The sequence below is a fragment of the Kogia breviceps genome, chromosome 2 (assembly GCF_026419965.1).
Source record: "Kogia breviceps isolate mKogBre1 chromosome 2, mKogBre1 haplotype 1, whole genome shotgun sequence".
In the NCBI taxonomy this organism is placed as follows: Eukaryota; Metazoa; Chordata; class Mammalia; order Artiodactyla; family Physeteridae; genus Kogia; species Kogia breviceps.
This window is the reverse complement of record NC_081311.1, coordinates 190,420,894-190,447,151: the sequence shown is the minus strand read 5'-3', so window position 1 is coordinate 190,447,151 and position 26,258 is coordinate 190,420,894. Positions and strand designations below refer to the sequence as shown.

At 41.6% G+C, this 26,258-nt stretch overlaps 1 protein-coding gene across 2 annotated transcripts in view; it reads left to right on the top strand.

Moving 5' to 3' along the window:
- The window catches only part of COL4A4 (collagen type IV alpha 4 chain), a 141,748-nt gene that overhangs the window by 100,477 nt on the left and 15,013 nt on the right, over positions 1-26,258 (top strand). The window contains exons 33-44 of one of the 2 annotated variants that reach the window (XM_067027016.1): positions 1,786-1,893; positions 2,868-3,049; positions 3,904-3,967; positions 6,599-6,673; positions 10,647-10,754; positions 11,328-11,435; positions 19,083-19,154; positions 20,333-20,461; positions 20,554-20,667; positions 22,482-22,637; positions 24,804-24,911; positions 25,964-25,972. In XM_067027016.1, the coding sequence (XP_066883117.1) occupies positions 1,786-1,893; positions 2,868-3,049; positions 3,904-3,967; positions 6,599-6,673; positions 10,647-10,754; positions 11,328-11,435; positions 19,083-19,154; positions 20,333-20,461; positions 20,554-20,667; positions 22,482-22,637; positions 24,804-24,911; positions 25,964-25,972 (1,233 nt within the window). Of the gene's footprint in view, positions 1-1,785; positions 1,894-2,867; positions 3,050-3,903; positions 3,968-6,598; positions 6,674-10,646; positions 10,755-11,327; positions 11,436-19,082; positions 19,155-20,332; positions 20,462-20,553; positions 20,668-22,481; positions 22,638-24,803; positions 24,916-25,963; positions 25,973-26,258 lie in introns of both variants that reach the window. The other variant, XR_010839234.1, reaches the window with a different exon arrangement.

Here is a 26,258-nt window from a genome sequence, read left to right as displayed (position 1 = left end):
GAGTGCTTGACAATTTCTGGAAACAAGTTTTTTGTCTTTAAAGCCCTTTGGGAAAATAGCCTCATATTTAATTCAAATTACCTTTAGTTGATTGATTTTACTATTATTTTTTGTTTTACTAGCCTGTAAATTATTTATGTAGAATCAAGGCATCAGAGTCATTCTCTGTTAGCTTAGATAAGTGGTGTTTGCTGTGCTATTGTGCTTCTATATAATTATCCCACTAAAAATATTTAAAATTGGGTTAATGCCAGTGATGTTCTGGTAAGCTGGTTCTCTAGAATAAAGTTTGTAAAAAGTGCCCTGATTACTACACTACAGTTTGCTGATTGCCAGGGTGTAAATACTCCCACCGTAAATACGCTCAACATGACTGATTTAAAACTACCGACGGTTTAACAACTAATTTACAAAATTCTTGACTCGTTAGTAAGTGGCTCTCATCAAGCTGGATGAGCCCACTCCAGCCCACATCTACAACTGGATAGTGTTTGCAAAAATCAGGAGAAATATTGTATACCCTTCCTACCTCTTAGAATTCTCTATGTGGAGAACCAAGTTAAGTGTCTGTTCTTTTAATGTAAGGAAAATACTGGAGGCTGGTTAGGAAGGGGAAGATAAGGAACTGGAAAATATGAGATGGACAATTCAAAATTTACAGGATAAAGAGATGTATTTTTTAAAAATTTTATTGAAGTATAGTTGATTTATAATGTTGTGTTCATTTCTGCTGTACAGCAAAGTGACTCAGTTATACACACATTCTTTTTCATATTCTTTTCCATTATGGTTTATCACAGGATATTGAATATAGTTCCCTGTGCTATATGGTAGGACCCCGCTGTTTATCCATTCTATATATATCAGTTTGCATCTGCTAATCCCAAACTCCCAGTCCTTCCCTCCCATCACCCCTCCTTCCCCTTGGCAACTGCAAGTCTGTTCTCTATGTTTGTGAGTCTGTTTCTGTTTCATAGATGCATTCATTTGTCTTGTATTTTAGATTCCACATATAAGTGATTATCATAAGGTATTTTTCTTTCTCTTTCTGACTTACCTTGCTTCGTATGATCTCTAGGTCCATCCATATTGCTGCAAAATGGCGTTATTTCATTCTTTTTTAAAAAATTAATTTATTATTTTTGGCTGTGTTGGGTCTTCATTTCTGCGCGAGGGCCTTCTCTAGTTGCGGCGAGCGGGGGCCACTCTTCATCGCGGTGCGCGGGCCTCTCACTGTCATGGCCTCACTTGTTGCGAAGCACAGGCTCTGGACACACAGGCTCAGTAGTTGTGGCTCATGGGCCTAGTTGCTCCACGGCATGGGGGACCCTCCCAGACCAGGGCTCGAACCCGTGTCCCCTGCATTGGCAAGCAGATTCTCAACCACTGTGCCACCAGGGAAGCCCTTCATTCTTTTTAATGGCTGAGTAATATTCCATTTTATATATGTACCACAAAGAGATGTATTTTTAGACCTGGAACTTTTCAAGCCTGTCTCTTTTTCCTGAAGACCCTGAGCTGAGTTTGGTTGAATTTAGCAAACATTCACTGAGCTCTCAGTGCACACCAGTCCCCTTTGCTGGACAAGTTGAGAAAGGAATGTAAAAGGCATGGCCCTTCCTTTAGGAAGTCAATCAACAATGTTGATACCGTGCAGTCTATGAACATAAATACAGTTTAGTAGGTTAAATGGGGATTGGCAAACTGGGCATGAGGAGCTGTAACAGAATACTCACGTGTGTGGTGCTTCCTTTTGTTTTGCTCTTATATAATTAATATCTAAAGGAGCAAGAGGACCCCCAGGATATGAAGGAGAAATGGATATTATTTCTAAAAAGGGGGAAACCGGGGAACCTGGACCTCCTGGAGATGGTGGATTCCCAGGAGAAGAAGGTAAATGCTTATGTTTTTTTAACCATATCAAATAAGTTGACTTCTTTACAGGTCATTCAAACAAGCATGCAGATTAGACAACTTTCCCAAGAAAACTGTAATTTGGAGATTAGGGAAGGTCATTCTTTAGATAAAAATAAAAATATACACCAAAGAATCTCATGGTACTTTTCTTTCCATGCTAGATCTTAGCTGTAGTTCATATGTGTTTATAGATTTGGATATTCCAAACTAGGATCAGTCCAGACAGATACATGAAGTACTGGCCCCAGGTTTAAAGTATTCCTGGTTTTGCTGGCTGATCTTGCAATGAGTGGCACAGAGACTGTCCGCATCATTTCAGTGGGTGCTCCTCAGCCTTCAGTATGCATCCCTTGGGGCCCTTGTGAAAACGCAGATACTAAATCAGCAGGTCTGGGGCCGGTCTGCCTCTGACTTTCTAACAAGCTCCTCGATGCCTGTGCTGCTGGTCCTCAGAAACACCCCAGAGCAAGGATGTTGACAACCACGTTTGTGTTCTCTTTTCCCCCTTTAGGCTTAATTTGCATGCGACCTGGGTTTAATTTGCATGCGACCTGGGTTTAATTTGCATGCGACCTGGGTTCGTTTGTTGGCCCTCTCCTTATTAACTAGTTGTTAGGGAACAAATGTTTTAAGTTCTCTGGGTAAGTCCTTCCTCATCTGTAAAATAAGCATATGTTAAAATAAAGCAAGTGAGGCTGCTTATTCCCCCCGGGCTAGCCTTGAGTCTCTTCATGGGCAGTTCCTTTTACAGTGAGGTCACGGAGGCCAGAAACCGTTGTGGTGCAACTTAGGGCAGGAATTAGGACTCCCAGTTCCTGGGAGATGGCTACATCTCCTATAAGGAGGACCAAGACCCACAGCCTAACTATCGCCTGGCACGATAGTTGAACTATCCCTTAAAGTTCAAGAGATTTCCTGCAAGAGGTCTGTAACACTTCCAACCCCATCAGGTGATAAAGGCCATCCTGGGATACCAGGGAAGAAAGGAGAGCCGGGAAGCTGTGGACCACCTGGATTTCACAGAGGGGAGCCCGGGAGGAATGGGCAGCCAGGCCTTCCTGGACCCCCAGGCCCTCCAGGCTCACCTGGGCTGAGAGGGCTCATTGGCTTTCCAGGATTTCCAGGTGACCAGGTAAGCAACTGCTGTTTTGGAAGGAAAGAAATAATAAAACCTTTCTGCTCTCGGGATGCCCGTAAGTCATCTTACTTTGCCAGTGTACATCACATCCTTCGCTGGGTTTTAGAGTGTAAGGAGTTGGTCAAGGGAAGAATGGAAACCTCTAGAAGGTCATGATGTAACTGTAATTCTGGCCAGTGCTTATGCCTGGTTCCAGTGACATAAATGATCAAGTCACTTACTCCACATTCTACCCTCAGCCTTGTTTAAACAGCTCCATAGAGACTTGCCTGAGGACTGCTGGTTTACCAGAACAAAGAGTCATCTGAAAAATGACCCAAATTCTGGTTACTAAGCCTTCCTCTCCAATTGCAAACATCATAGATTTTGCTATAAATGTACTTAATCTTTACAATCATGAGCAAAATACCCCTTGAGAACCCAGGAAGTACAAACGTAGTAGCCTACATCATAACTTCTGGAAAATGTATAATATACTTTGCTACCCATCTTTTGGAATAAAATAGATTTTTCAAGTTTGGGGTATAAGTTACAACATTTTATTTCGTATCAATTTGTTCATTCAGAACTTCAAAGTTCAAGTGATGTGACGCAATTACTGTTTTGCAATCACGTATTGAGATGTGGATGCCCCCTGTTGGTATCACTAATTCTGGAAGAGTTTCGTCAACTTTTAAAATCTAGATGCATGTAGTAGTATGCTTGCAATGCATTTCCAGTTTTCTTTACCACTGCAAATTATAAAAACCAAGTTAGTTCTAGAAAATTATAACTGGATCATGTCAAGCGTGTGTCATTTGTATTGGAAATTCAATTACAATCTTATTTCTGTTTCATTAAACTATCAGGGTGAGCCAGGTTCTCCAGGGCCCCCTGGACTTTCAGGAATGGATGGTACAAGAGGACCTAAAGGTATGGTTTGGAGATACAGCAGCCATCCATCAAGCTCATAATCCTGGGTATTTGTAGCATTGTGAGCAAGAAACTCTGGCATGAAAAGTAAAGTATATCAAACAAATTGCAACATTCAAAGACTTCTTTTTAAACTCAACTAGCTAGTCAAACAAGACCTAAATCATCTATATTTGTCATTCAGATTCATGGGTACCATATAGAAAACAGCATGCCTGCAGGCATAGCACAATTTCCTCCTTGGTGGGAGTACTCTCAGCTGTCCTTCTAGTGACTGCAGCTCTATAAGTGACAGCTCAGGTGCCAGGAGACAGATCCGCATTGGTGGTCCACGTTCCCGTGTCCCACAGGAGCCAGTATCTCTTCTAAGGACTCCATAGGTACAGCTTTTGGGGACCCAGAGTCCCCCGTGTACAAGAGTCACGGTACACAGAGAAGGCCAAAGCCACGACTTCCCACCAAGTGCTAATAGTTCACTTAAGAATTCCTGGGCCACACATAATTTACAATTGAGTTATTTTTACCATAAGCCAAGGGTCAGCAAATGTGTTTTTCTCAAAGGGCCAGATTATAAATATCTTCAGCTGTGTGGTCTCTGCTATAACAGCTGTGCATGAAAGCACACACGGCATGAAAGCAGCCATAGACAATATGCAAACAAAGGGGTGTAGCTGTGTTCCAGTAAAACTTTCTTTGCAACAGGCTGCAGGCTGGATTTGGCCTCACAGGCCTTAGTTTAATTTGTGCCAAAAACAGTATTGCCTTGTAACACAACTTGCATTCTACCTTTATCAGGTTTCCAGAGAAATAGGAACAGGAAGTTAACCCAAGGTAAAAAAATGTCATCAGAGAAAGAGAGGTTTCATTAACCCTTTATCCAGACAAACAAAACAAACAAATCCAGGGTATCTTAAATTGCAGCGTTTACACAAAAGCTTTAATATTTTTACTATTTTTGTGTACCATTGGGTTAATATTTTTCTTTAAATCTACTTTAAAATGATTCATCTTTTTAACATTAGCCTTAACCTCACTATCTGTGAATTCACAGGCTTGTGGTACAGCTATATTTTATTTTAATACAGATTAAAATAAATAACTTTAAAATAAGAAACAGTAATTAGTGAACCACCTAAAAATCTTCTCCCTTATTACCAGTGAAACATGCTTTACACTTTGAGAGACACTCCATAAATAACATGATAATTGCTGTAAGAAAAAAATGAACTGTGAACATGTATTTATTCAGAAAGAATAACTTAGATCTTCTCTTCAGAAATAGTTACAAGTAGGGAAATTTTCATATTTTATTTTGACATTTTATAGCTTCAGTGTTCAGAACTCAGTCCTCTTCTACTCATCTATCCATTTATTATAGACCCTTTGCCTCTCTCAAAGAACAAACCTATTTCTTCTTGTTTCCTTCCTACTTGTATTTGGCCATGTTTGCAAGGAAACGAAACGCAATGAAGGTACTTGGAGTAAAAGCTGTCTCGTGGAGCCCACAGATAAGATAGTTCTGCAGGGCCATAGTCTGAAGGAACCTAGCCCTTGGGCAATCCATGGTTTTTTCTCTTGAGACTTTTCTCCATGGTCTGTTTTTTACTTACCTGCCTACCAACTGGCTTTATCACTCTCTATTCAGTATCCTTTCTGGATGTGTTTGGATTGCACTTGATCATGCTCTGTATTAGGGCATCGTGAAAATGCTTTTGATTTCTGCCTCAATAGGCAAGGGCCTCAAAGTCTTTATTACAATTCCTAAAGGAAAGACTGGCTGACCTGGAATGGACCAGATTCATACCCTGCAAACAATTAGCCACAGTTATGAGTAGGGTCAGGTGGAAGAGAACCTACCGTAGGTGTGGGTGGGACCCCTTAAAAAGGGGTGTTCGTGTGCAGGTGCTTTAAAACATGCCTCATTAGCTCTCTTCTTCTCTTGTAATCCCATCAATTTCCTGCCCTTCCCTACGATACCATTTTGAGTCCCCCATTTGTAATTGGCTCCCAGCTGTAATGTAAGTCCTTGTGTCTGGAAGGATGCCGCAGCAGTGTGGAACAGCTCTGTGGGACTGTAGGGGTCACTGCCTACAATGGCCTACAACTGCCTACAATGGCCTACAAAGTGCCATCTCTTGTGAAGTCATCAATAAGATGACTTTTGTGACTTCGTGTTTTTACAAGGACACTGAGTTGGGCTTCCTTGAAGAGAGCTTGAAATGTGATTGCAGCACCTGAAACAGTGACAGTTTCTGCTTTCTGTTTCTAAAATACAATATAAGGATACTCAATGCCAAGTAATTTCTTAAATAGATACCTCAATTTGAAATTATTTTAGAAAATTTAAAAATTTAAACTTATTAAGGTATATAGTTTCTTATGACCGTTATGAACTATATAATTGTGTGTGTGTGTGTGCGTGTGCGTGTGTGTAAATCACAGCTTGCATCTATGTTTCTATTTGTTCTTATGTAAGGAAAAAAAAAAGCATTGTTTCAAAAATCCTCACCTGGAACGTTGAGGATAGACTATAAAGGGAAGTATCATGAAAGTTATTATAACTTATAAGTCACTTGTATGAACAAAATTAAACTCTCTTAAATAATGTTATGTGCATTTTATCACTTACAGGATACAAAGGGGAACCTGCAAGTCAGTTTGGCCTACCTGGTCCAAAGGGTGAGCCAGGTAGCCTTGGATATCCAGGTATAGCTACATACTTTTCTTATTAAAACAAAAAAGAGTAAATTTGGTTTGAAAAATAGTACAATTACTTTATCTTCCTAGCTGGCAATGGTTGTATCAGTATTATATTCTCCCTTCACTCATGAAGATACCTATCAGAAGGATTATGTATAAGCACTGGCCTAGGAGGACACCAGGGTTATACACCAGCAACTCACCATCTTTTCTCCACCATGGCTCCCATGACCTGGGATGTTAACAACACACTTCCCTATAGGCATGTCCAGATTTTGGCAGCGTCAAAAATGATTATTGCAAGCAATTAAAATTTGGACTGTTTTGCAAATCTGTAACTAAAAATGATACATTAACAATAACCACTCAGCTGACTACAGCTGGAGGTTGTCATCCAGCCCTTTCTTTCCTACTCAGAAAAGCGTAGGCGAGGGACTTCCCTGGGGGTCCAGTGGTTGGGCCGCTGCACTTCCCTGCAGGGCGCACGGGTTCGATCCCTGGTCAAGGAACTAAGATCCCACAAGCCTCACGGTGTGGCCAAAGAAAAAAGAAAAGCGTAGGTGAATGCCCTGAGGAGTGCAGTTGCTGAGATGTGATTGAATACCTCATTTACGAAGTATCTAATTTACTCAAAACCGAACCAAAAAAAATGTAAAGCCTCGTCATCAACAACAAATCTCAGTCTTTCAAAACAGCTCTTCATTTATCAGCAACAATAGATGCGTAATCCCTCAGAACAGATCGTGATGTTCCAGTGAGTTCCTGCTCTGCGGTAGAGGCTGTGGCTGGTTACAGCAGACGACCCACAGCTGACAAAACAGACACATGCTTTTACTTAGTAATTCCGCGGGTAGGAATATATCTTAAGTCAATAGTCAGACAAATGTACAAAGCTCTGTGCACAGGGATATCCACTGCCTGGAAAGAATTTGTTTCTCCACAGGTGACTGGTTTAATAAGTGATATCCAATGTCATCCAGCTGATAGTGGACAGGTTAGAAGCCGGGCTTGTATTTAGATGGGTCCACTGTAAATTAAAACACCTCATATTAATAGTTTTGTGTATTACCTTAAAATTCTCTTCGGCAATGGCCATGTTTCATTCCATACAACGGAAAGAATATCTGAGCAGAGCTATTGTGGGAAATTTTATTTCTTTGTTTTTATTTAATTTGTTTGTTTATTTACTTTAAAGAATAAATCAAAATTTTTATTATTTTTAACTTCAGAAATTTTATAGAGTTTGAGTTGTCTTTACACTCTATAAATATCCACAATTCAGTAAATTATGGACACTGGGAAGGCACATTTAAAATAAGGAGAATGAATTAATCTTTGTTTTTATACCATAAGATTGCTAAAATGGAAGTCTAACAGAAAAACGAGCTATTGCACTGGCAAAAACTTCCTTTCCCACTCCCTTTCATACGGGTCTTTTACCTCTGGCACGGTCAAATAGATTTAGATAATATTTTAACTGAAAGATACAGCTTACGTGTACATTTGGAGGGGAAAATAGCTTTGAGGTTAGCATTGTGGAGGTACATAAAAAGTACCAGAGGGAGGTCTCAGAAAGGAAAATCACTGGTTCAAAGTCAACCTCCTTTACCCCTGAGCATATGGTCTTGGGCAAGTAGCTTATCATCTCTGAGCTATTTCCTCACCTGTAAACTGGCCCTATGCGTATTACAAGTCGTTCTGAGGCTCAAATGAGATTCCTCGAAAGCAATTTATAAACTAAAAATTGTTACGCAAATGTAAAGTGTAACTCATTATCGTCATCAGCAGTCAGCAGAAGATGGAGGGATTTCTCCACACTGGTATTTTTATGTCAACCTTTTAGATAGTAAGATTTTATAAGCTAAAAGGAGTCCAAAATGGAAACCTTTGATATTACCTAATATTGTAAGTTAAAAATCGTAGAACTGAGGGCTTCCCTGGTGGCGCAGTGGTTGCAAGTCCGCCTGCCAATGCAGGGGACACGGGTTCGTGCCCCGGTCCGGGAGGATCCCACATGCCGCGGAGCGGCTGGGCCCGTGAGCCATGGCCGCTAAGCCTGCGCTCCGCAACGGGAGAGGCCACAACGGTGAGAGGCCCGCGTACCGCAAAAAAAAAAAAAAAAAAAAAAAAAAATCGTAGAACTGAGTTATTTTATATGTAGGCTAACGTTTTCAAGAAAATTTGCCTTGGTGTAATTTCTCTGGTCTCCTGTGGTTGTCACCGTTTAAATGGTTCCCTTTCCCAAATGCCATAGCTTTTGCTTAAAATTTTAAAATTACATCATATGTTACTCACCGGCACAGAGTTTACCTAAACATGCAATTTCCATCGGCTTGAAAAAGGCTGCATTGAATTTGAACAAGCCTAACAAGAAGGCGGAGATCTGCAGCCTGTCTCGGGGGATTGTATATGATTGTATTGGGTTCAGTTCTACCTCCCTTTTCTCTATTTCAGAGAGAAAATACAGTACAGATTAACTCACAGGTTCTGGTCTTAATATAACTGTGATTGGAGAGGCAAGCCTTTAATATTTCAATTTTTTCGTTTGGAGGTGGGAAAAGGCTGCCTTACCTTTACCGTGGGAATATTTTCAGGATGAAGAAAACGATACACAGTGAAGCTCATAGATCTTAAATTTGACTGGGAACAAGTGTGGACTAACATAGGCTTGTTTCTCTTATGTGTTATAATAAATAGTGACTGTGACCCCCATGGGCTTGTAAATACAGAACCATATATTTTATTTGCAGATTCAACTGGTCATTTTCAGCACAGACTATTGGTTTATTCTACAAATATAAACTGTTTTGATATTAAAGTCATACATTATAAATAAACACATGGGGAAGTCTTCTTCTCTAGTAATCAAAGAAATGTAATTGAAAGTAAGTCTGAAATAGCATTTCATCCTTACTAAATTAGCAAGAAAACAAATCAACAAATTAAAAACTCCTCAGTGAGTACATGGAATTATGGTCTTGGGGCTGTGTGGGGGTGACATGTGGGGCTGTGAGCTGGTGCAGCATTTATCCAAACCATTTGGCAACCTCTGTCAAGAACCAAATGCTGAGTGGTCTGTTCTAGAAGACTAAGAACGGTTGGGCCTTTCTCTTCAGCACGTCACTGTCCTGAGAAGGGGACCGTCGTAGATTTTTTTTAACCTAATAGATGTATCCACCAGATGTAATGTGTGGCTCTGGAATGGGACCTGGTGTGGACTAACCAGCTGTGAAGGACATTAAGGGGACGATTGAGAAAACTCAAATATGGAAGGAGGATTAGATGATATTAAGGATCATTATTAATTTTCTTGGCTGTGATAATGTTACTTTGGCCACGTAGGAAAATGTTCTTATTTTTCAGACTTACCTCCTGAAATATTTAGGGATGAAATTCCACGATGTCTGTGATTTACTCTAAAATCCTTGAGCATTTAAAAATGCATTAAAAAGAACAAAAATATCAGACTGTGTTACCTAAAAATTCTACTCTTAGGAATTTTTCCTAAGGAAATAATTTAATAGGAGAAAAAATTGATTAAAGATGTATAAAGATCATTATGCATAATAGCAAGAGTTAGAAATAACATGGATGGCCAACAGTAGAGAAAATTAGATTAATTAATTTAATTAGGGTTAACTCAATAAGCTATCAGCCAGTTATTTAAAAACAATAATTAGGAAAATGATATCAAACTTGGAAAATTACTTATGATACAATGCTAGCTAATTAAAAAATCAGAATATAAAATTGTAGGCCTTATTTGCACATTTGTTATACATATGAAACACTGTGTTAAATTGGTGGGATTGTAGGTGTTTTGTTTTCCATTTTTCCGTAATGTTATCTCTTCAACAGAAAAATTGTACATGTAAAAAAGTAATAATAGAAAAGAAAGAGCTGAAGTTGGAGGTTTTATAGATTCACCACCTTGAAGAGCAACTGCAACTACTCAGATGGTTGGTCCTTCTTTCTTTAGGACATTTGGGAGCACCTGGAGAGCAGGGCTTGCCCGGTGTTCAAGGACCTGGAGGACCACCCGGAAGGCCAGGACCGCCTGGCTCCTCTGGACCGGCGGGGTGTCCAGGTACCTCGAAAGGAGCCTGGAGAATTCCCGGGCACTCATCTCTCTCTTGGTGTATGGGAAGAAGCTGGCTCTGCCATTTCCCCGACCTGTGACTTTGGACAAGTCACTTAAATGTACTATTCCTCACCTGTAAATTGGAGATAGACCAACATCACTGAGTTGGTCTGGGAGTAAACGAAGACAGCAACCTGTCAGGCCCCTAGGAAGATACCAGGCACAAAGTGACGGTCGGACAGAGGAAAGCTCCTTTCCAACCTTCCCTAATGCACCTGCCATTCACAAGGCTGGTCTCCTTTTCTCCCTTAGACTTAAGCCAAACAGCACACATTCAACACAACATTTTAACGGCTCCTCCTCTTGCCAATTCAGAATCAAGTGAGAATTTCAAATCATAATTGGCAACTTTAATCACTCAAGTGTATTTTCTCCTCTTGAGATTAAGTTAGGAGGTCTAGAAAGAAAAAGTAATAAAACAGTCTCCCAGTTACCCATACATTAAGAATATAGATGACCTTCCCATTTAATGAAACTCATATCATCTGGGGGTCTGCAAAACCTCCCTGTCGTCCTCAGGTAATCCAGGGCTGCCTGGGCTGCAGGGACATCCAGGAGAAGTGGGGGATCCTGGGCCAAGAGGCCTCGTGGGGGATCCAGGGGCACCAGGTCTTCCGGGAATAAAAGGTAAGTCAAAAGGAAGCCCGACCCATCAGAAAGCCCCAGCCAGTGATGCTCCCACAGGTCCACAGTGCCTTTCTAGCACCCTAGTGACATGCTCTGGGGCCTGGCTCTTTCCAAGGGTGCCTGTTGCCGCCTCCTTTCTTACTTGGGCAGCACTTGCCTGGTCTCTTGACCCGCTCTACCAAAATGCTGCTGCTGCCCCCTCATTTATTTTAACATCTTTATTGCAGTATAATTGCTTTATAATGGTGTGTTAGTTTCTGCTGTATAACAGAGTGAATCAGCTATAGGTATACATATATCCCCATATCTCCTCCCTCTTGCGTCTCCCTCCCACTCTCCCTATCCCACCCCTCTGGGTGGTCACAAAGCACCGAGTTGATCTCCCTGTGCTATGCAGCTGCATTTCCCCTATTGTTTTCCATGATGTTCCGGCCTTTTCACTTATTCTTTCCCCAGATAGTCAAGCTCCTGTTGTGTCCTAGATTCTAGGATACAATTAATGGTGTGATACTAGGCACACAATTTTGAAGAAAATAGACATGGTTCCTGCCTTCACAGAGCTCACAGTTTAGTAGGGGATATTAAATGTATTTTTGTCAGTTGTGCAAAAGAAAAGGAAAGCAGTAAGATGCTATGGAGAAAGAGGAATTAATATTTATTATCTTTGTTTGATAGAGAGACATTTTTTCCTGGTTAAGTTTTTTCCCTTTAAAAGTATAGTAGACTGGTAATAATATAGGTCTGGTGGGATAGAATAGAATAGAATAATTTGTTATTAACAAATATTCATGCCTCTCCATACAGCCCTGGTACTTATTCCTTTTCAGTCCATTTCTTTCATTTTATTAATTTTTTTCCCCATGGGTGCCTTGTGTATACTCTAGCATAACACATTGTATCATATTTGTTTGTTTAGAGGTCTTTTTTTAAAAGCAAGAATCATTTTTTAAAATTGAAGTATAGTTGATTTACAATGTTGTGTTAGTTTCAGGTGTCCAGCAAAGTGATTCAGTTATACATACATATATATATCTATTTTTTTTCAGATTCTTTTCCCTTATAGGTTATTTAAAAATACTGATTTTAGTTCCCTGTTCTATATAGCAGGTCCTTGTTGGTTATCTATTTTATGTGTAGTAGTGTGTATATGTTAATCCCAAACTCCTAATTTATCCCTCCACCTCTTTTCCCTTTGGTAAGCATAAGTTGGTTTTCTATGTCTGTGTGTCTATTTCTATTTTGAATGTAAGTTAGTTTGTATCTTTTTTTTTTTTTTTTTAGATTCCACATATAAGCAACAGCATATCATATTTGTCTTTCATTGTCTGGCTTACTTCACTTAGTATGATAATCTCTAGGTCCATCCTTGTTGCTGCAAATGGCATTATTTCATTCTTTTTTATGGCTGAGTAATATTCCACTGTGTATATGTTACCACATCTTCTTTATCCATTCATCTGTCAGTGTACATTTAGGTTGCTTCCATGTCTTGGCTATTGTAAATAGTGCTGCAGTGAGTGTGGGGGTGCATGTATCTTTTTCGAATTATGGTTTTCTCTGGATATATGCCCAGGAGTGGGATTACAGGATCATATGGTAGCTCTGTTTTTAGTTTTAAGAACTATTTTTTGAATCCTTGGTACCAGTATATTCCTAGTAAGTCTGTTGGTTGTTGTAAGTATTTATTTATTTATAGAAATAAATAAAAATTTAAATATATTTATAAATTTAAATATTTTATAATTTTATAAATTTATTTTTATAAATAAATACAATTAATTAATTAATGAAAAAATAGAGAATGAAGCTATGAGGTTGAGAGTCTGTCCTCACTTCAATCAATAGTTGAAGGGTCCAGCCTTACTTGGTAGATTTCTATAACTGAGACCCCCTCTATCTCCTTCCTCCTTTTTCCTCCCACTTACCTTCTGCTTGTTGGCCCATACATACACTAAATTTTGGTAAAATAAAAAGTACTTCCTCTCAGAAGAATTGGAAATCCCTTCTTTTGGGCTTAGTGAGTCTATTGTTTTGAAGATCCAAGTAATGTTTCTCCATACTCTCACCTCTTCACTCGTCGGATAGATTTCAAATAACTCCAGTTTTCCAGCAAGTATAGTGTGGTGGTAAGTATTACCTGGTGCCTCTGTAGAGAGGGAAACCATTTAGTTTGAAGAGTTGGTACACTTACGAATTTCTATGCAGCCAAATAACTAGACGGGAAAAGCTCCCACCACAAGATATCTTTGTACTGTTCTCTTCCTCTTCACTGGCATTTTTAGTAATGTGAAGTATAGTGATTGGTGATAAATTTAGGGTTCCAAGCAAAATAATTTTGTATTTTTAAGAGTTTCACTGGTTATTGTGGCTGTTTCCTGTCTCTGGCAATCCCTATAGCCCTGGCGGGATATTCTTTGATGCTCTTTTGAGTGTCTGGAGGACAAAATTGATAAAGAACCAAAAGAAAACGTTTTCCATTACTTTACTTCTACTGCATCTCCACTTCTTCCTACCCTCCTAGTTTAGTGAAATGGCAAGGATTTTCAAGTGTCCTGGTGCCATTTTATGCACTCAGTTTGACTAAAATGACAAGGTTCGTGTTGCTATTATTGATTCTTCCTTCCCTTGAATTAGTTCGCATTTATCACATAACTTCAGTAAGATATGTTATTAAAAAAACTAATAGCTAATGAATTTGACCGAACCACAAAATTATCTCCAATTACATCATAATTCGATGCTATGAAATAATAAGTTGGTTAAGAAGAGAAGGTGAGAAAATGAATATATCAACCCAAATATTCATACCAGTGCACAGACGGTTGCTGCAATGATGCTTCCTGACCATGCAGGGACACTGTTTCCCTGCAAACAGCCCAGTGAACAGCACAGTCTTTAAAAAAAAAACCCACAAAACAGTGAAATACATTCCTAGGAATGAAAACGTCTCCAATATAAATCCATTGTTGCAGTTTATCATGCTGATAGAAAAATGAACCACACTCGGGCAGAAACGCTTTGAACTGAGAAACTAAATATTTGAAGTATGTTCTAAATAAGTCAAAGGGACTGATTATCTTGTTTGAACAAACCAGCTGCTGAACTCAAAGTTGTTTGCTCCACTGGAACAAGCCATATGGACTCTTGAGTCTTGCTTATGTTCAATCAGATTTAAACTTTAACTTCAACATATGTAAAAATGGCTTGATGCCTAGACTTAAATGTTCCAGTACCTATGCCTCTAAAAGGAAGATGCTCGATTTCCTAGTTAGGCATTCATATAAGAATGTAATAATGGAAGGCTTCCCTGGTGGCGCAGTGGTTAAAAATCTACCTGCCAATGCAGGGGACATGGGTTCAAGCCCTGGTCTGGGAAGATCCCACATGCCGTGGAGCAACTAAGCCCGTGTGCCACAACTACTGAGCCTGCGCTCTAGAGCCCGTGAGCCGCAGCTACTGAGCCTGCGAGCCACAACTACTGGAGCCCGCATGCCTAGAGCCCGTGCTCTGCAACAAGAGAACCCCAGCAATGAGAAGCCTGTGCACCACAACGAAGAGTAGCCCCCACTCGCCGCAACTAGAGAAAGCCCGCGCGCAGCAACAAAGACCCAACGCAGCCAAAAATAAATAAATTAAATAAATAAATTTATTTAAAAAAAATGTAATAATGGAAACCTAGAATGATAAGCTTTAGCATGAGAATGTGTAAAGAATGTGGACTAGGTTATTTTGGTGGGTGGCAGGTAAACTATTTCATAAGAAAAAAGCACCTAGAAATGTCTTTTATCAGCATAGAAATGCCAGACACTTTACAGCTGTGAAAACCACAGAAATATCCTCCCTCCTTTCCTGTAACTAGTGTCCTCCCTCTCCCGCCTTCACGGCACTTACCACTCTTGAGGTAATTGCCTGTTTTGTCTGTCAAAAGTGTTCTGTCAAGTCAGCGATGGTTTCCCTGTTGCTCCCATTGTCTGGTCAGCTCCTGTCACTAAGTGCATTTGGGGACTGAAACTTCGCTGTTAGGGGACCATGTCTTAGGCTCTTGTGTGTCCCCTTGGTAGGCACTCATGTATTTTCTGAATTGAAAAAGAATTCAGTCTTATTTCAGAATCTGTTTTGATACGTTTTCCACTTCGTTCAACCTTTACCTGTAGTCACAAAGAAAGGTCTCTCTTTCCCATCAGCTTTCAATTTAGGTTGACCAGCTGTCCCATTTTGCCTGGGACAGAGGGGGTGCTCAGGACACAGAACTTCCAGCACTAGAACTATAAGAAAGTCCCTGGCAGTCAGGAATGAGTTGGTCACCCTAGTAAAAGTGTACACCTGTTAAAGTTCCCTGGGAATGGAGTAGCATTTTTCAGGCTTTAGAACAAAAGAAAACCTCAGAGAGGGAATCCAGTCATGAAGAGCCAACGGGCTCACATAGATAGAAGCTGCTATTATGATTATGGCTGGGGTGGGAGAGTAGATTCTCCGGCTAGAGGGAGGGCACCCTGGCCTGTGAGTGCAGCAAGATGCGGCCTTAAATGATGGTTGTTAAGCCCGAGGACGACCAGAGAGGTGAATAGAAAATGCTCATTACCAAGGAATGTGCTTTGTGAGACTAATTGCCTCTCCTCTGCCTGGCATATATTTAATGCATGAACCACTTTTTGATTTAGAGATGGGATGGATAAAAAAGCTTTCAGTAAAAAGGAATAATTGCCCTTAAAACCTAGAGGGGTGGGATAGGGAGGGTGGGAGGGAGGGAGACGCAAGAGGGAAGAGATATGGGGACATAATGTATATGTATAACTGATTCACTTTGTTATAAAGCAGAAACTAACACACCATTGTAAAGCAACTATACTCCAATAAAGATGTTAAAACACTAAACAAACAAACAAACAAAACACCACTACCCGGAAGTGGCTGCATTCAATTTAGAAAGATAACATTGCATCAGATAAGAATCAGCCAGTTCAACAATGGCGAGAGGCTGAGGCTGTGACAGTATAGGACCTGGATGTGTTGATGTGACACTGGAGAGTTGGCAGGAGCTGAGACATCCCACCCCCAGCCAAGTCCCCAAGCCATCAATCTTGGTGGCTTAAGCTGGAGATCAAAACACAGTGAATAGTCTCAAAAAATGTCTTATCATTTCAGATAGATGGCAATAAATATCCAGATTTGGCAGATGAAGAAGGTCTGTGTGTTCTTTTGGTGCAAACTTGAAACATTTGCTTATAAATAGTAAAGAGAATTGGAAAATAAGCTCAGCCAGAACTGATAAAAGTGGTTAGGAAATAAGAGCTTTAGGGAAAAAAAGCGTGCATTCCCCCCCACCCCCGCTTTTTTTTTGGTGCAAGACAATATGGCTTATTCCCACCAATCTAACGTTTAGATTTTAAAAATAGAATAACTCTGTTTCGGGCTTCCCTGGTGGCGCAGTGGTTGATAATCCGCCTGCTGATGTAGGGGACACGGGTTCGTGCCCCGGTATGGGAAGATCCCACGTGCCGCGGAGCAGCTGGGCCCATGAGCTATGGCCACGGAGCCTGCGCGTCCGGAGCCTGTGCTCCACAACGGGAGAGGCCACAACAGTGAGAGGCCCACGTATCACAAAAAAAAAAAAAAAAAAAAAGAATAACTGTTTCTAGTACTGATAAAAAATAAAATGGAACCAACTAACTCTTCCATCATCCAGTAAGAAGTCTACAGAGGACTTGCTTTAATGAAGAGATAATAATTAGCACTTGAATTCTTTATATGCAAATGGATAGCACTAACTTCCCCAAATCTTACTCATCTGATAAATCTATGAGTGAAAGATGTGACATGCAAATAATAGAGACTGGAATCCACCCTTCTTTATAGCTTTCTCTCCACCTGTTCGATCCCTCACCCCCCCCCCCCGTTCCACATTGGTCATTCACTGATTCATTCACTCACTCATTCATTCAACAAACATTTATTGAGCACCTACTGTGTGTCAGGAGATATGCTAAGTGGTGGGGTAGAACACTAATAAGACCTGATCTCACACTCAATTAATTCATCCAAAGTGAACCAGCCACCACAGACAGGATTGTTGTGCAGAGTAGGATGGGCCTGGCAGAAGGGCACTGAGGGAGCTCTACATAGGTGTCATGGGGATAGATGAGGGGCACTTCTCTGTGTTCGTCATAAGCTGAGGGTGTGATTATCACAAATTCGAGGGCTGTGACCCTGAACTGAATGAATGGCTGGCTGTGTTCTGAGGGGCTTTTAGCCTCAGATGAGAAAGAACAGTTTCTGGATGGAAGATCCATTAATGAAATAGGAAGGTTACCAGGCTTGGCCAGGGGCTGAGGAGAAGATTCTTTCTCCCCCATCAATCAGTGGGACATGGGTGGAGCAGAGATGGCAGAAGCTCAGCAGCTAGGAGATGTTCTATATCTGTCAGTTATCTGCTTCTTCCCCCCCTCTCTCCCTCCTCCCCTTTACTTGCTTCCTACAAATCTATATATTTATATAGGGCAAATATATATAAGATATATATGCTATATGTATTATCATATAAATGTAAATATAGATATAAATATCTATATATTTATCAATCTATAGATTTATAGGTGTTCGTCTTTCAGTGACAACTTATGTAAAGTCAGATTAGTAGATGGCTCCTTAGAGAACTATATTGACATCTGACAGAAGGTTCTGAAAGAAGATGCAGGCATCAGCGAGATCCTGTCTAATTACAGAGAATGGAGTTTTCATGATCATCATGAAATAAATTTACTAGTTGCCAAGAGGCATCAGAGTGCTTCTCTTTGAAAGAAGCGGTGGCAAAGGAACAGCTGCAGCCACACCTGACCTGCAGGCCTGTTCCTTCTGAGTAACACGGTGCTCAAAAAAATCCGTAGGGTGTGTGTTCCCCAGTACGCCACCGTCCCCACCTGTCCTTCACTGTCTTACTACCTTTATCCAGATAGACTCTGAAGAAACTAGGATCTGTAGACCGTGGTGGAGTGGGGAGATGCTGGGTCTGGGAGGAAGGAAGAGGGCGTTTGCTCCCAGCCAATCCCTTTCCTTGTCTAGGATCATTTTGCTGTTGTAAAATTGGAGGTCATTTCCTATACCAAGATTCAGTCATTCTAGACTGTATCTGATTAGAAAGAGAGAGAGAGAGAGAGAGAGAGAGAGAGAGAGGTTCATGATATGGTCATAAACCAACAGCACCGTGTTAAAACCAAAGCAAGTTATGTGATAGGTTATATGCCTGGCTGAGGGACGGCGTGGGAGTTTGGGGTCAGCAGGTGTAAGCTATTATATAGAGAATGGATAAACCACGAGGTCCTACTGTAGAGCACGGGGAACTATACTCAACATCCTCTGATAAACCAGAATGGAAAAGAATATAAAAAAAGAATGTATATATATATATAAAAAGAAAAGTATGTGTTAAGCCGTCTTAACAGAAAACATCCATCAAATGAACGTATTTAGGGATGTCCGCTGGCATGGATTCTGCTTTGAGAGTGATGTTCAGGAGGTGAGGTCTCCTGGCTCCTGCCTGGAGAAACTGTGGGTCCCCGTCAGCTAACCCTCCCCCGGACTGTGCCCGCAAAGTACAGCCGGAGGATGTACTTTGTGTGCTTTGTGTCACAGACCCGTAATGTGTTGCAGGTCCCTCCGGGTCGCCCGGCCTGAACGGCTTGCACGGTTTAAAGGGTCAGAAAGGCAGCAAAGGCACTTCAGGTAAGAGAAAACCCTTTGCAAGGGGCTGGACAGCAGGCAGGGGACCACGAGAGTCTGCTGGTATTTCCTCCCTTCACAGAATTCGGATGCGAAACTAGGACAGTGGTTTAGCTTAGATTCACAACGTTGGAACTGTTTTTAGTGCTGGTGATGACATATAAAAAAAGACACTCGAGAAAACCCAATTTAAGCAGGAATGGTTGGTTAACAGTGCCTTTTGTTGAGACTGCTTGTGACTGTCTATTAAAAATCCTCTTAACGATCGCTTAGGTGGAGCTAGCTTCCAGAACGTTACGAAGAACCAATAAATAGTCGGGACTTGGGCGTATTGTTTTGTTTTATGTATAGTCCTGCCAAGTACAACCACGTGGGTCTAATTAGTACTTCTAGCATCCTTCACCAGCCTGCTGCTGAAACAGATTACCTGAACAAATTGCTGTTATTTTTGATGCCACAAATAGGCTAATCGTCAGCCTCTTAGCTCGTTCCATTATTTGGATGGAAAATGCACATTGGTTGCATTCGTTTCTCAGGAAGAGAGCTCGCAATCAGACAAGGTAGCTGCAATCAGACATGCAGATCTGGGGGACTGTTGGAAAAGGATCGGACTGCTGTGCTGCGTGGTTTGAATCTGTTGTTGAGGAGGGACAAAACCTTGATAAGGTTTGGAAGGTCGAGAGGTAATTTACCTCACTGAGGATTCAGCTAGCGGCTCTTCCAATAGTCTGGTGAAATGTGTGCGCTCTCCAGGAAACCGGTGAAGTTCTGCCTTTTCATCGTGAAACTGCACATTCCTTCTGTTCATTTGCCGGTTTCCACCTTACATTTCAAACCAGTTTATGCACAATCACTTATCGTCGGATCTCATTCGTTTCCCTCTTTCCCTTGTAGAGGTTGAAGGGTCAGTATTGTCACTAAGCTGTTGTGTTTTTAAATCGGGGAAAGAACCAGAAAATAAATCAAAGCTGTGCTGGACAAGTGTGACGGGTCATAAGACAGGAGACGGCGACCCGGGAAGAGCGTGCGGGCATCTGGGTCACCGTTACAGCCAATGCTGAGCCTCGGCAGGGCCGGCAGCATCCTTGTCACATGCCTATTTGGAAGCAGTTCCTTTCCAGACCCCACAGCGGGGACACGCCAGGAGAAGATGCAGTGCTAATGCTGTTTTCCTCATTAAGGTTCCCATAAAACGGGCCCACCTGGTCCAGTGGGGATGCCCGGGCCAAAAGGCGAGACAGGAGACCCCGGGAGCCCAGGAATTTCTCCTCCAGGACTTTTCGGAGACAAAGGTCCCCCAGGCCCCCCAGGTAAGAAGCAGCGTGCTTTGCCCTTCTCTCAGTAACTAAATCCAAGCCTTCCAAATGTAATGAGACTAACAACTGAACATGTCCCTTCTCAGGGAGACCTGGACCGCCTGGTCCTGCAGGTGCCCCAGGAAGAGCTCTTAAGGGTGACATTCCGGACCCAGGTCTGCCTGGAGATCAGGGACCTCCTGGCCCCGATGGTCCAAGAGGTATGAGAAGAATCATGGCAAAGGATGGTGATGCTCCTTTCCTTAGATGCTGCCAGCTCTGTAGGGATGGAGGAGCAGAGAATGGCCGAGTAGAAACGCCTTAGCAGCCCCATCGATTTGGCAGATGGACACAGGGGGAGGCTGGGCAGTGGCGGGCTCTCAGGTCCATACCCAGGACCGGTGCTTAGGCCCCTCACTCTTCTGTTTCAACTCCATCCGACCACCTCTGACTCAGAGCAAGCCTTTCCCACTGTCGGCTTGATGCTGAGCGTATGAGGGTGCAAAAGTGACGAGCAGGAGGCCATCTCATCCTCCTTGGTGGTCTCAGTGTCTGCACAGAAAGCACTGCTTCTGGCCCAGAGGGACAGGACCCAGGCCTGACTCACACATGTGAGTCTCCTCATGTGCTGCTAACATTGCATTTTGTTCCTTGCATCACTTCACTGGAACAAACTCGAGCCAGTCGATATTTAACAAAGTAAGACTGGACCAGAGATGGTCAGGGGGTTGGCAAAAGAGTGTGGCTCAGTGCAATTTTTTGCCAAATGCAGGTGATCACATTCCTACTAGCTCACAGAACTCTTCCAGAGGGACAGAAACCTTAAAATCTTCAGAATTTTAGTAAGGGTAGGATAAAATATAGAGTTCTGTTTTACACTGAGAAAAATAAAAATGCTTAAAAATGTGCTGAGAAGTTTAGAAGCTAAGTAGGAATTGAATTTGGGCTCAATTCCCATGTGTAGACTCTGGTTTTTCAAATAGGATTTTAAATTTAATTGAGCAGATATTCCTTTTTCATCAGCCAGATTTTCTTAAAAGCCTATTATCTCTCTCTCTCTGTCCACCCATCCATCTACCCATACATTCATCTACCCATCTATCCATTTACCCATCCATCCATCCATGCATCCATCCACCATCCATCCATCCATCCATGCATCCATCCATCATCCATCCATCCATCATCCATCATCCATCCATCATCCATCCATAATCCATCCATCCATCCATAATCCATCCATCCATCCATCATCCATCTATCCATCCATCCATCCATCCATCCATCCATCATCCATCCATCCATCCATCCATCATCCATCCATCCATCATCCATCCATCCATCATCCATCCATCCATCCATCCATCCATGCATCCATCCATCATCCATCCATCCATCATCCATCATCCATCCATCATCCATCCATAATCCATCCATCCATCCATAATCCATCCATCCATCCATCATCCATCTATCCATCCATCCATCCATCCATCCATCATCCATCCATCCATCCATCCATCATCCATCCATCCATCATCCATCCATCCATCCATCCATCCATCATCCATCCATCATCCATCCATCCATCATCCATCCATCCACCCATCCACCCATCCATCCATCCATCATCCATCCATCCATCATCCATCCATCCATCCATCCATCTATCCTCCATCCATCCATCATCCATCCATCCATCCATCCATCATCCATCCATCCATCGTGTGAAAGCAGAAGGATGGCAATGCAAAACAAACTCATAAACTGATGCTGCCAAAAGGAGTGGCTCTGAAGGGAAGGAAGGCTTTGCTTAGCTCATTTTGTTTAACAGTTACTAACAGACTATTCACACCATTTCTCAACTTGGGCTCCATTAGACATACTGTTTCACCTCTGATACTACTGACTTACTTATTCTAATTCCTTGCATCCCTTGCTTGTAAGCCATTAAATCCCTTTCCTTAAGAAGCTCTCAGGCAGCCAGCATGCACGTTTGACTGAAAGAATCTTTTTGCCTACTCCCTGTGGTCAGGAATACCCGGGCCTCCAGGGCCCCCTGGGAGTGTTTACCTTCTGAAAGGTGAACCAGGTGACTGTGGTCTGCCAGGGCCTCCAGGTCCCCCAGGCCCGCCAGGCCCTCCAGGACGCAAAGGCTTCCCAGGATGTGATGGAAAAGATGGCCAGAAAGGTATGAATGCAAGTAGTTCTTTAAGTAGTACTGGATGACTTTCATTATTTAGCCCTTAAGGGTCTGGGGTATGCACCACTATGAGGTATTTCTCATTTCCTATGGAAATAGTGACTACATTTCCAAAATGTCCTGACTTTCCCAGAGTCCTAAAATTTGGGTAATAGTTGGACAGGTAAGAAGAAGAAACACAAGTTCATCTTTAGCCCCTAATAACATACTTGATAATCTTCTAGACAGGAACTAAACAATAGACATTTAATGCAAGCTACATATGTAATTAAAAGATATAGTAGCCACATTTTCAAAGTAAAAAGAAACAAAAGAGATTTTCATACTTTATTTTATTTAACATAATATATTCAAATATTATTTTAACATAAAATCGATATGAGTTATCAAAGGGATAATTAGGTCTGGTTGTACAAACCTAGTTCTTCTCCCAAATAAGACACTCCTTTCTGCTGTTGAAATCTGGTATGTATTTTACACTTATGGCACAACACAGCTGGGACTTGCCAATTTCAAGTGTTCAATAGCCACATGTGGTTAGTGGCTTCTGTATTGGACAGTTCCGTTTTAGACTGCTGACTTTGCCTTTTTAAAATCACAAAAGAGTCTCCACTACTGAATTCCCCCACTATTTAAGGCTAAAATATTTATTTTAACTAATTTTTACCTAACTGCTAATATTTGGCGACCTTAGTTTTTGGTTACGAGAATTTTAGAGAATTATGAGGTTCATAAGACATTTTGTTGAGAAGAGATCAATAAAGCTTATCCGTTTTACCTCCCTTATGTCATAAATAAGGAAGCTTGATACCAGAGAAGCAAATGTTGAGCTTTGCAGGATCCCAGTAACTAGCACCCTGACTTTGGAACCAAATTGGAAATAAGACAAACAATTAGGGCAGAGGGGAGGTCAAAACCACCGTGAGGCCACCATGACTAGAATGCAAATGGCATCCCTGAGATTGTGCAGTGCACAACATGTACAATAGTACACAGCAATCCTCTTCACTTTTATTAGAAATAAAATCAGTTTTAGCAATTGTGGAGTATATCTGCAGATATTTGGGCTTCCGATTATTAAAACCCAGAAGTGGACAGACGCGTCTAGCAGTCTATTCACCGAGAGGAAGGAGGGGAGGGGGTTGGGCTCTCCAGCCTTGTTCCTCTTCCTAATAAGATACTCCTCCTCCCCAGTGGCTACCCTAGAGAATGAGCCTTCACCTGGAAATATACTTCAGGATTAGGGACACAGCAAGCCTTATAAATAACAGCAACCTACAAAAGGATATACAAAGAGTTAGAAATATTGGTGGAGCTACTAACCATGCTTCGTTACTCCCATTCCAGTGGGCATAAGGGTCAAAGAGTGCTTAACTGTTAAAAGGATGAGGGAATTTCCTCAGTTTACCTTGCTAGACTTACACAGTGAGAAATATTTGATCTAGTCCATAAATTATTAAGAATCTATAGAAATACAGTAGTGACTGAATTAAAATAGAGTCCCCACTAATTCAATTAAACATAGGGTTTCACCGGGGAAGACAGACGTCCACATTTAAGGATCTATCTGTATTAACTAGGTGAATGCTCTGAGCAGTGGAGCACACTTCTCCGAGTGCTTATCCAAAAGCAACTGGACGTGGGTTGGGATTCCAGGGAGGGCTTCCCTGGCGTGATCTGCACACTCCAGAACGAGGAGCGCTTGCTGGACGGGGAGGAGAGAAGGAACAGTATGTGCGAGGCACTGAGTGGCTGGTGTGGCTGAAACTGAGAGAGTGAGGAAGAGGGGGTGGGAACTCAGGGCCGGGTGGTCTGCAGACAGTGCAGCATCTTTCCTTATTTTTCCTTTCCGTTGCGGTCCTTTGACTGTCTCCAGAGAAAGTTCAAGATGTCTCCAGAGAAAGTTCATTCTAATTTAGTCTTGTCTTGGTCATGGAACAATTTTCCTTAGTCCGGTTGTTGGGTAGTTATGTTTCCTTCAGACAGAAGCAGCTCTTCTCAAGCTCGCAGAAGAAGGTTGGGGTCTCTTCTGCACTCTGAGGCTGGCTTTGCCCTGCATTTTGCTGGAGTGGAGCTCTGAATGCAGTCCATTGAGCTGTCATTATCTTTATATTGCTTCCTTCTAGTTCCCTCCTTTTCATATGTTTCTTTCAGGACCAATGGGATTCCCGGGGCTGCAGGGGCCACCTGGAACTCCTGGGCCACCTGGAGAGAAGGGTTTACCTGGCCCTCCAGGCAGACAGGGGCCCTCGGGTCCTCCAGGTAAGCTTCTAATGCCTAGTCACCTCCACCCAGCAGCCTACATACAGCGTTTCGTTTAAATATTTACGATGCGGTCATCTTTCAGAAGGTAATTATTCTGAAATTACCAGCAAATTCTAATAAGTTAAGCTCTTTCTGATAAAGATAATGTTTATCTCAGGCTGCACTACAAAGTCTCAGGTTTGTTAAACTTATTTATTATCAGAGCAAGTAAGTTTGAAAGTTAGGGGTTGATTTTACATGTACTATTTCTCAGGTAAATATCCATAAATCTGTGTTCCCTCACACAAGAGGCAAAGACTGATTTGATTATTGTATGTGAAGACTGTATATTCAATTCCTGCCCCCAAATTCCCTCCTGTCGATTCTCCTAGATGTTTTATTAAACTTTTCCTGTGAAGTACATTAGTTCCTATGAAGATGAAAGGCTATTCGATTTAAGCTCTGTAGACAACAGGTTTTCATCAGAGAGTCAAAATAAGCAAAGGAAGGGTTGGAAGGGCAAACAGACAGGTATTTGAGATTGGCAGACGTAATACCTTTGAAGATCCTAAGTCAATACTATGGCAGTATGGTGGCAGTTCAGAATATTTTGCAATCTCGTAAATTAGCACTCTAGTCCAAAGAATAAGTAAACTGCACTGCTTTATGATGGATCACAGAACAACGTGACAAAGAACTTATACTATGATTCATCTCTTATTTCCTTTCTGTGCATAATCTACAAAACTTGGCAAATTAATAGGGAATTTTCAGAAGCCTTCGAATGCACGGAATTTCTACATACATTAAATTGGGGCATATTTGCCGTAAGAAATCAACTCGAATTTTATATTGTGCAAGGGAGTTTCACTTCAGGTCTTTCTAGATATGAAAACTCCATTAATCATAGATGTTCTTGTCAGTAACATTGATGTGGACTTTTTATGTAAATAAGATGCTGTCATTCTACTTGTCATTTTACTTTTGTCCTAATTCACACATTTATCATCTCTTTCTGCCATATGAAAATCGTTGTGTGGCCTCATTTTTTGGGCTTTGGATCTCTCCAGGTTCCAGAGGTAAGCACTGCTATAAGGTGAATAATTTCCTCTAAATCTCATTTGCAGTCATTTCTGTACTTGCCTTTTTCACTGTATGTGTGAGTGCAACTTTGTTACATTTTTTAGATGGGGTGCTGTAATTATATTAGGTTTTAATGCCTTTGCTTCCTCGTCGCAGATATGGTAACCCCATATTAGAGTGCCCCAACGCTGAGCCTCATTACGGGTTGTCAAGGCAGCGTAGAGACTCAGCTTCTAGAATTTCAATTCAGGCACAGAGTAGGAGTGCTTTCTCTGTGAAATG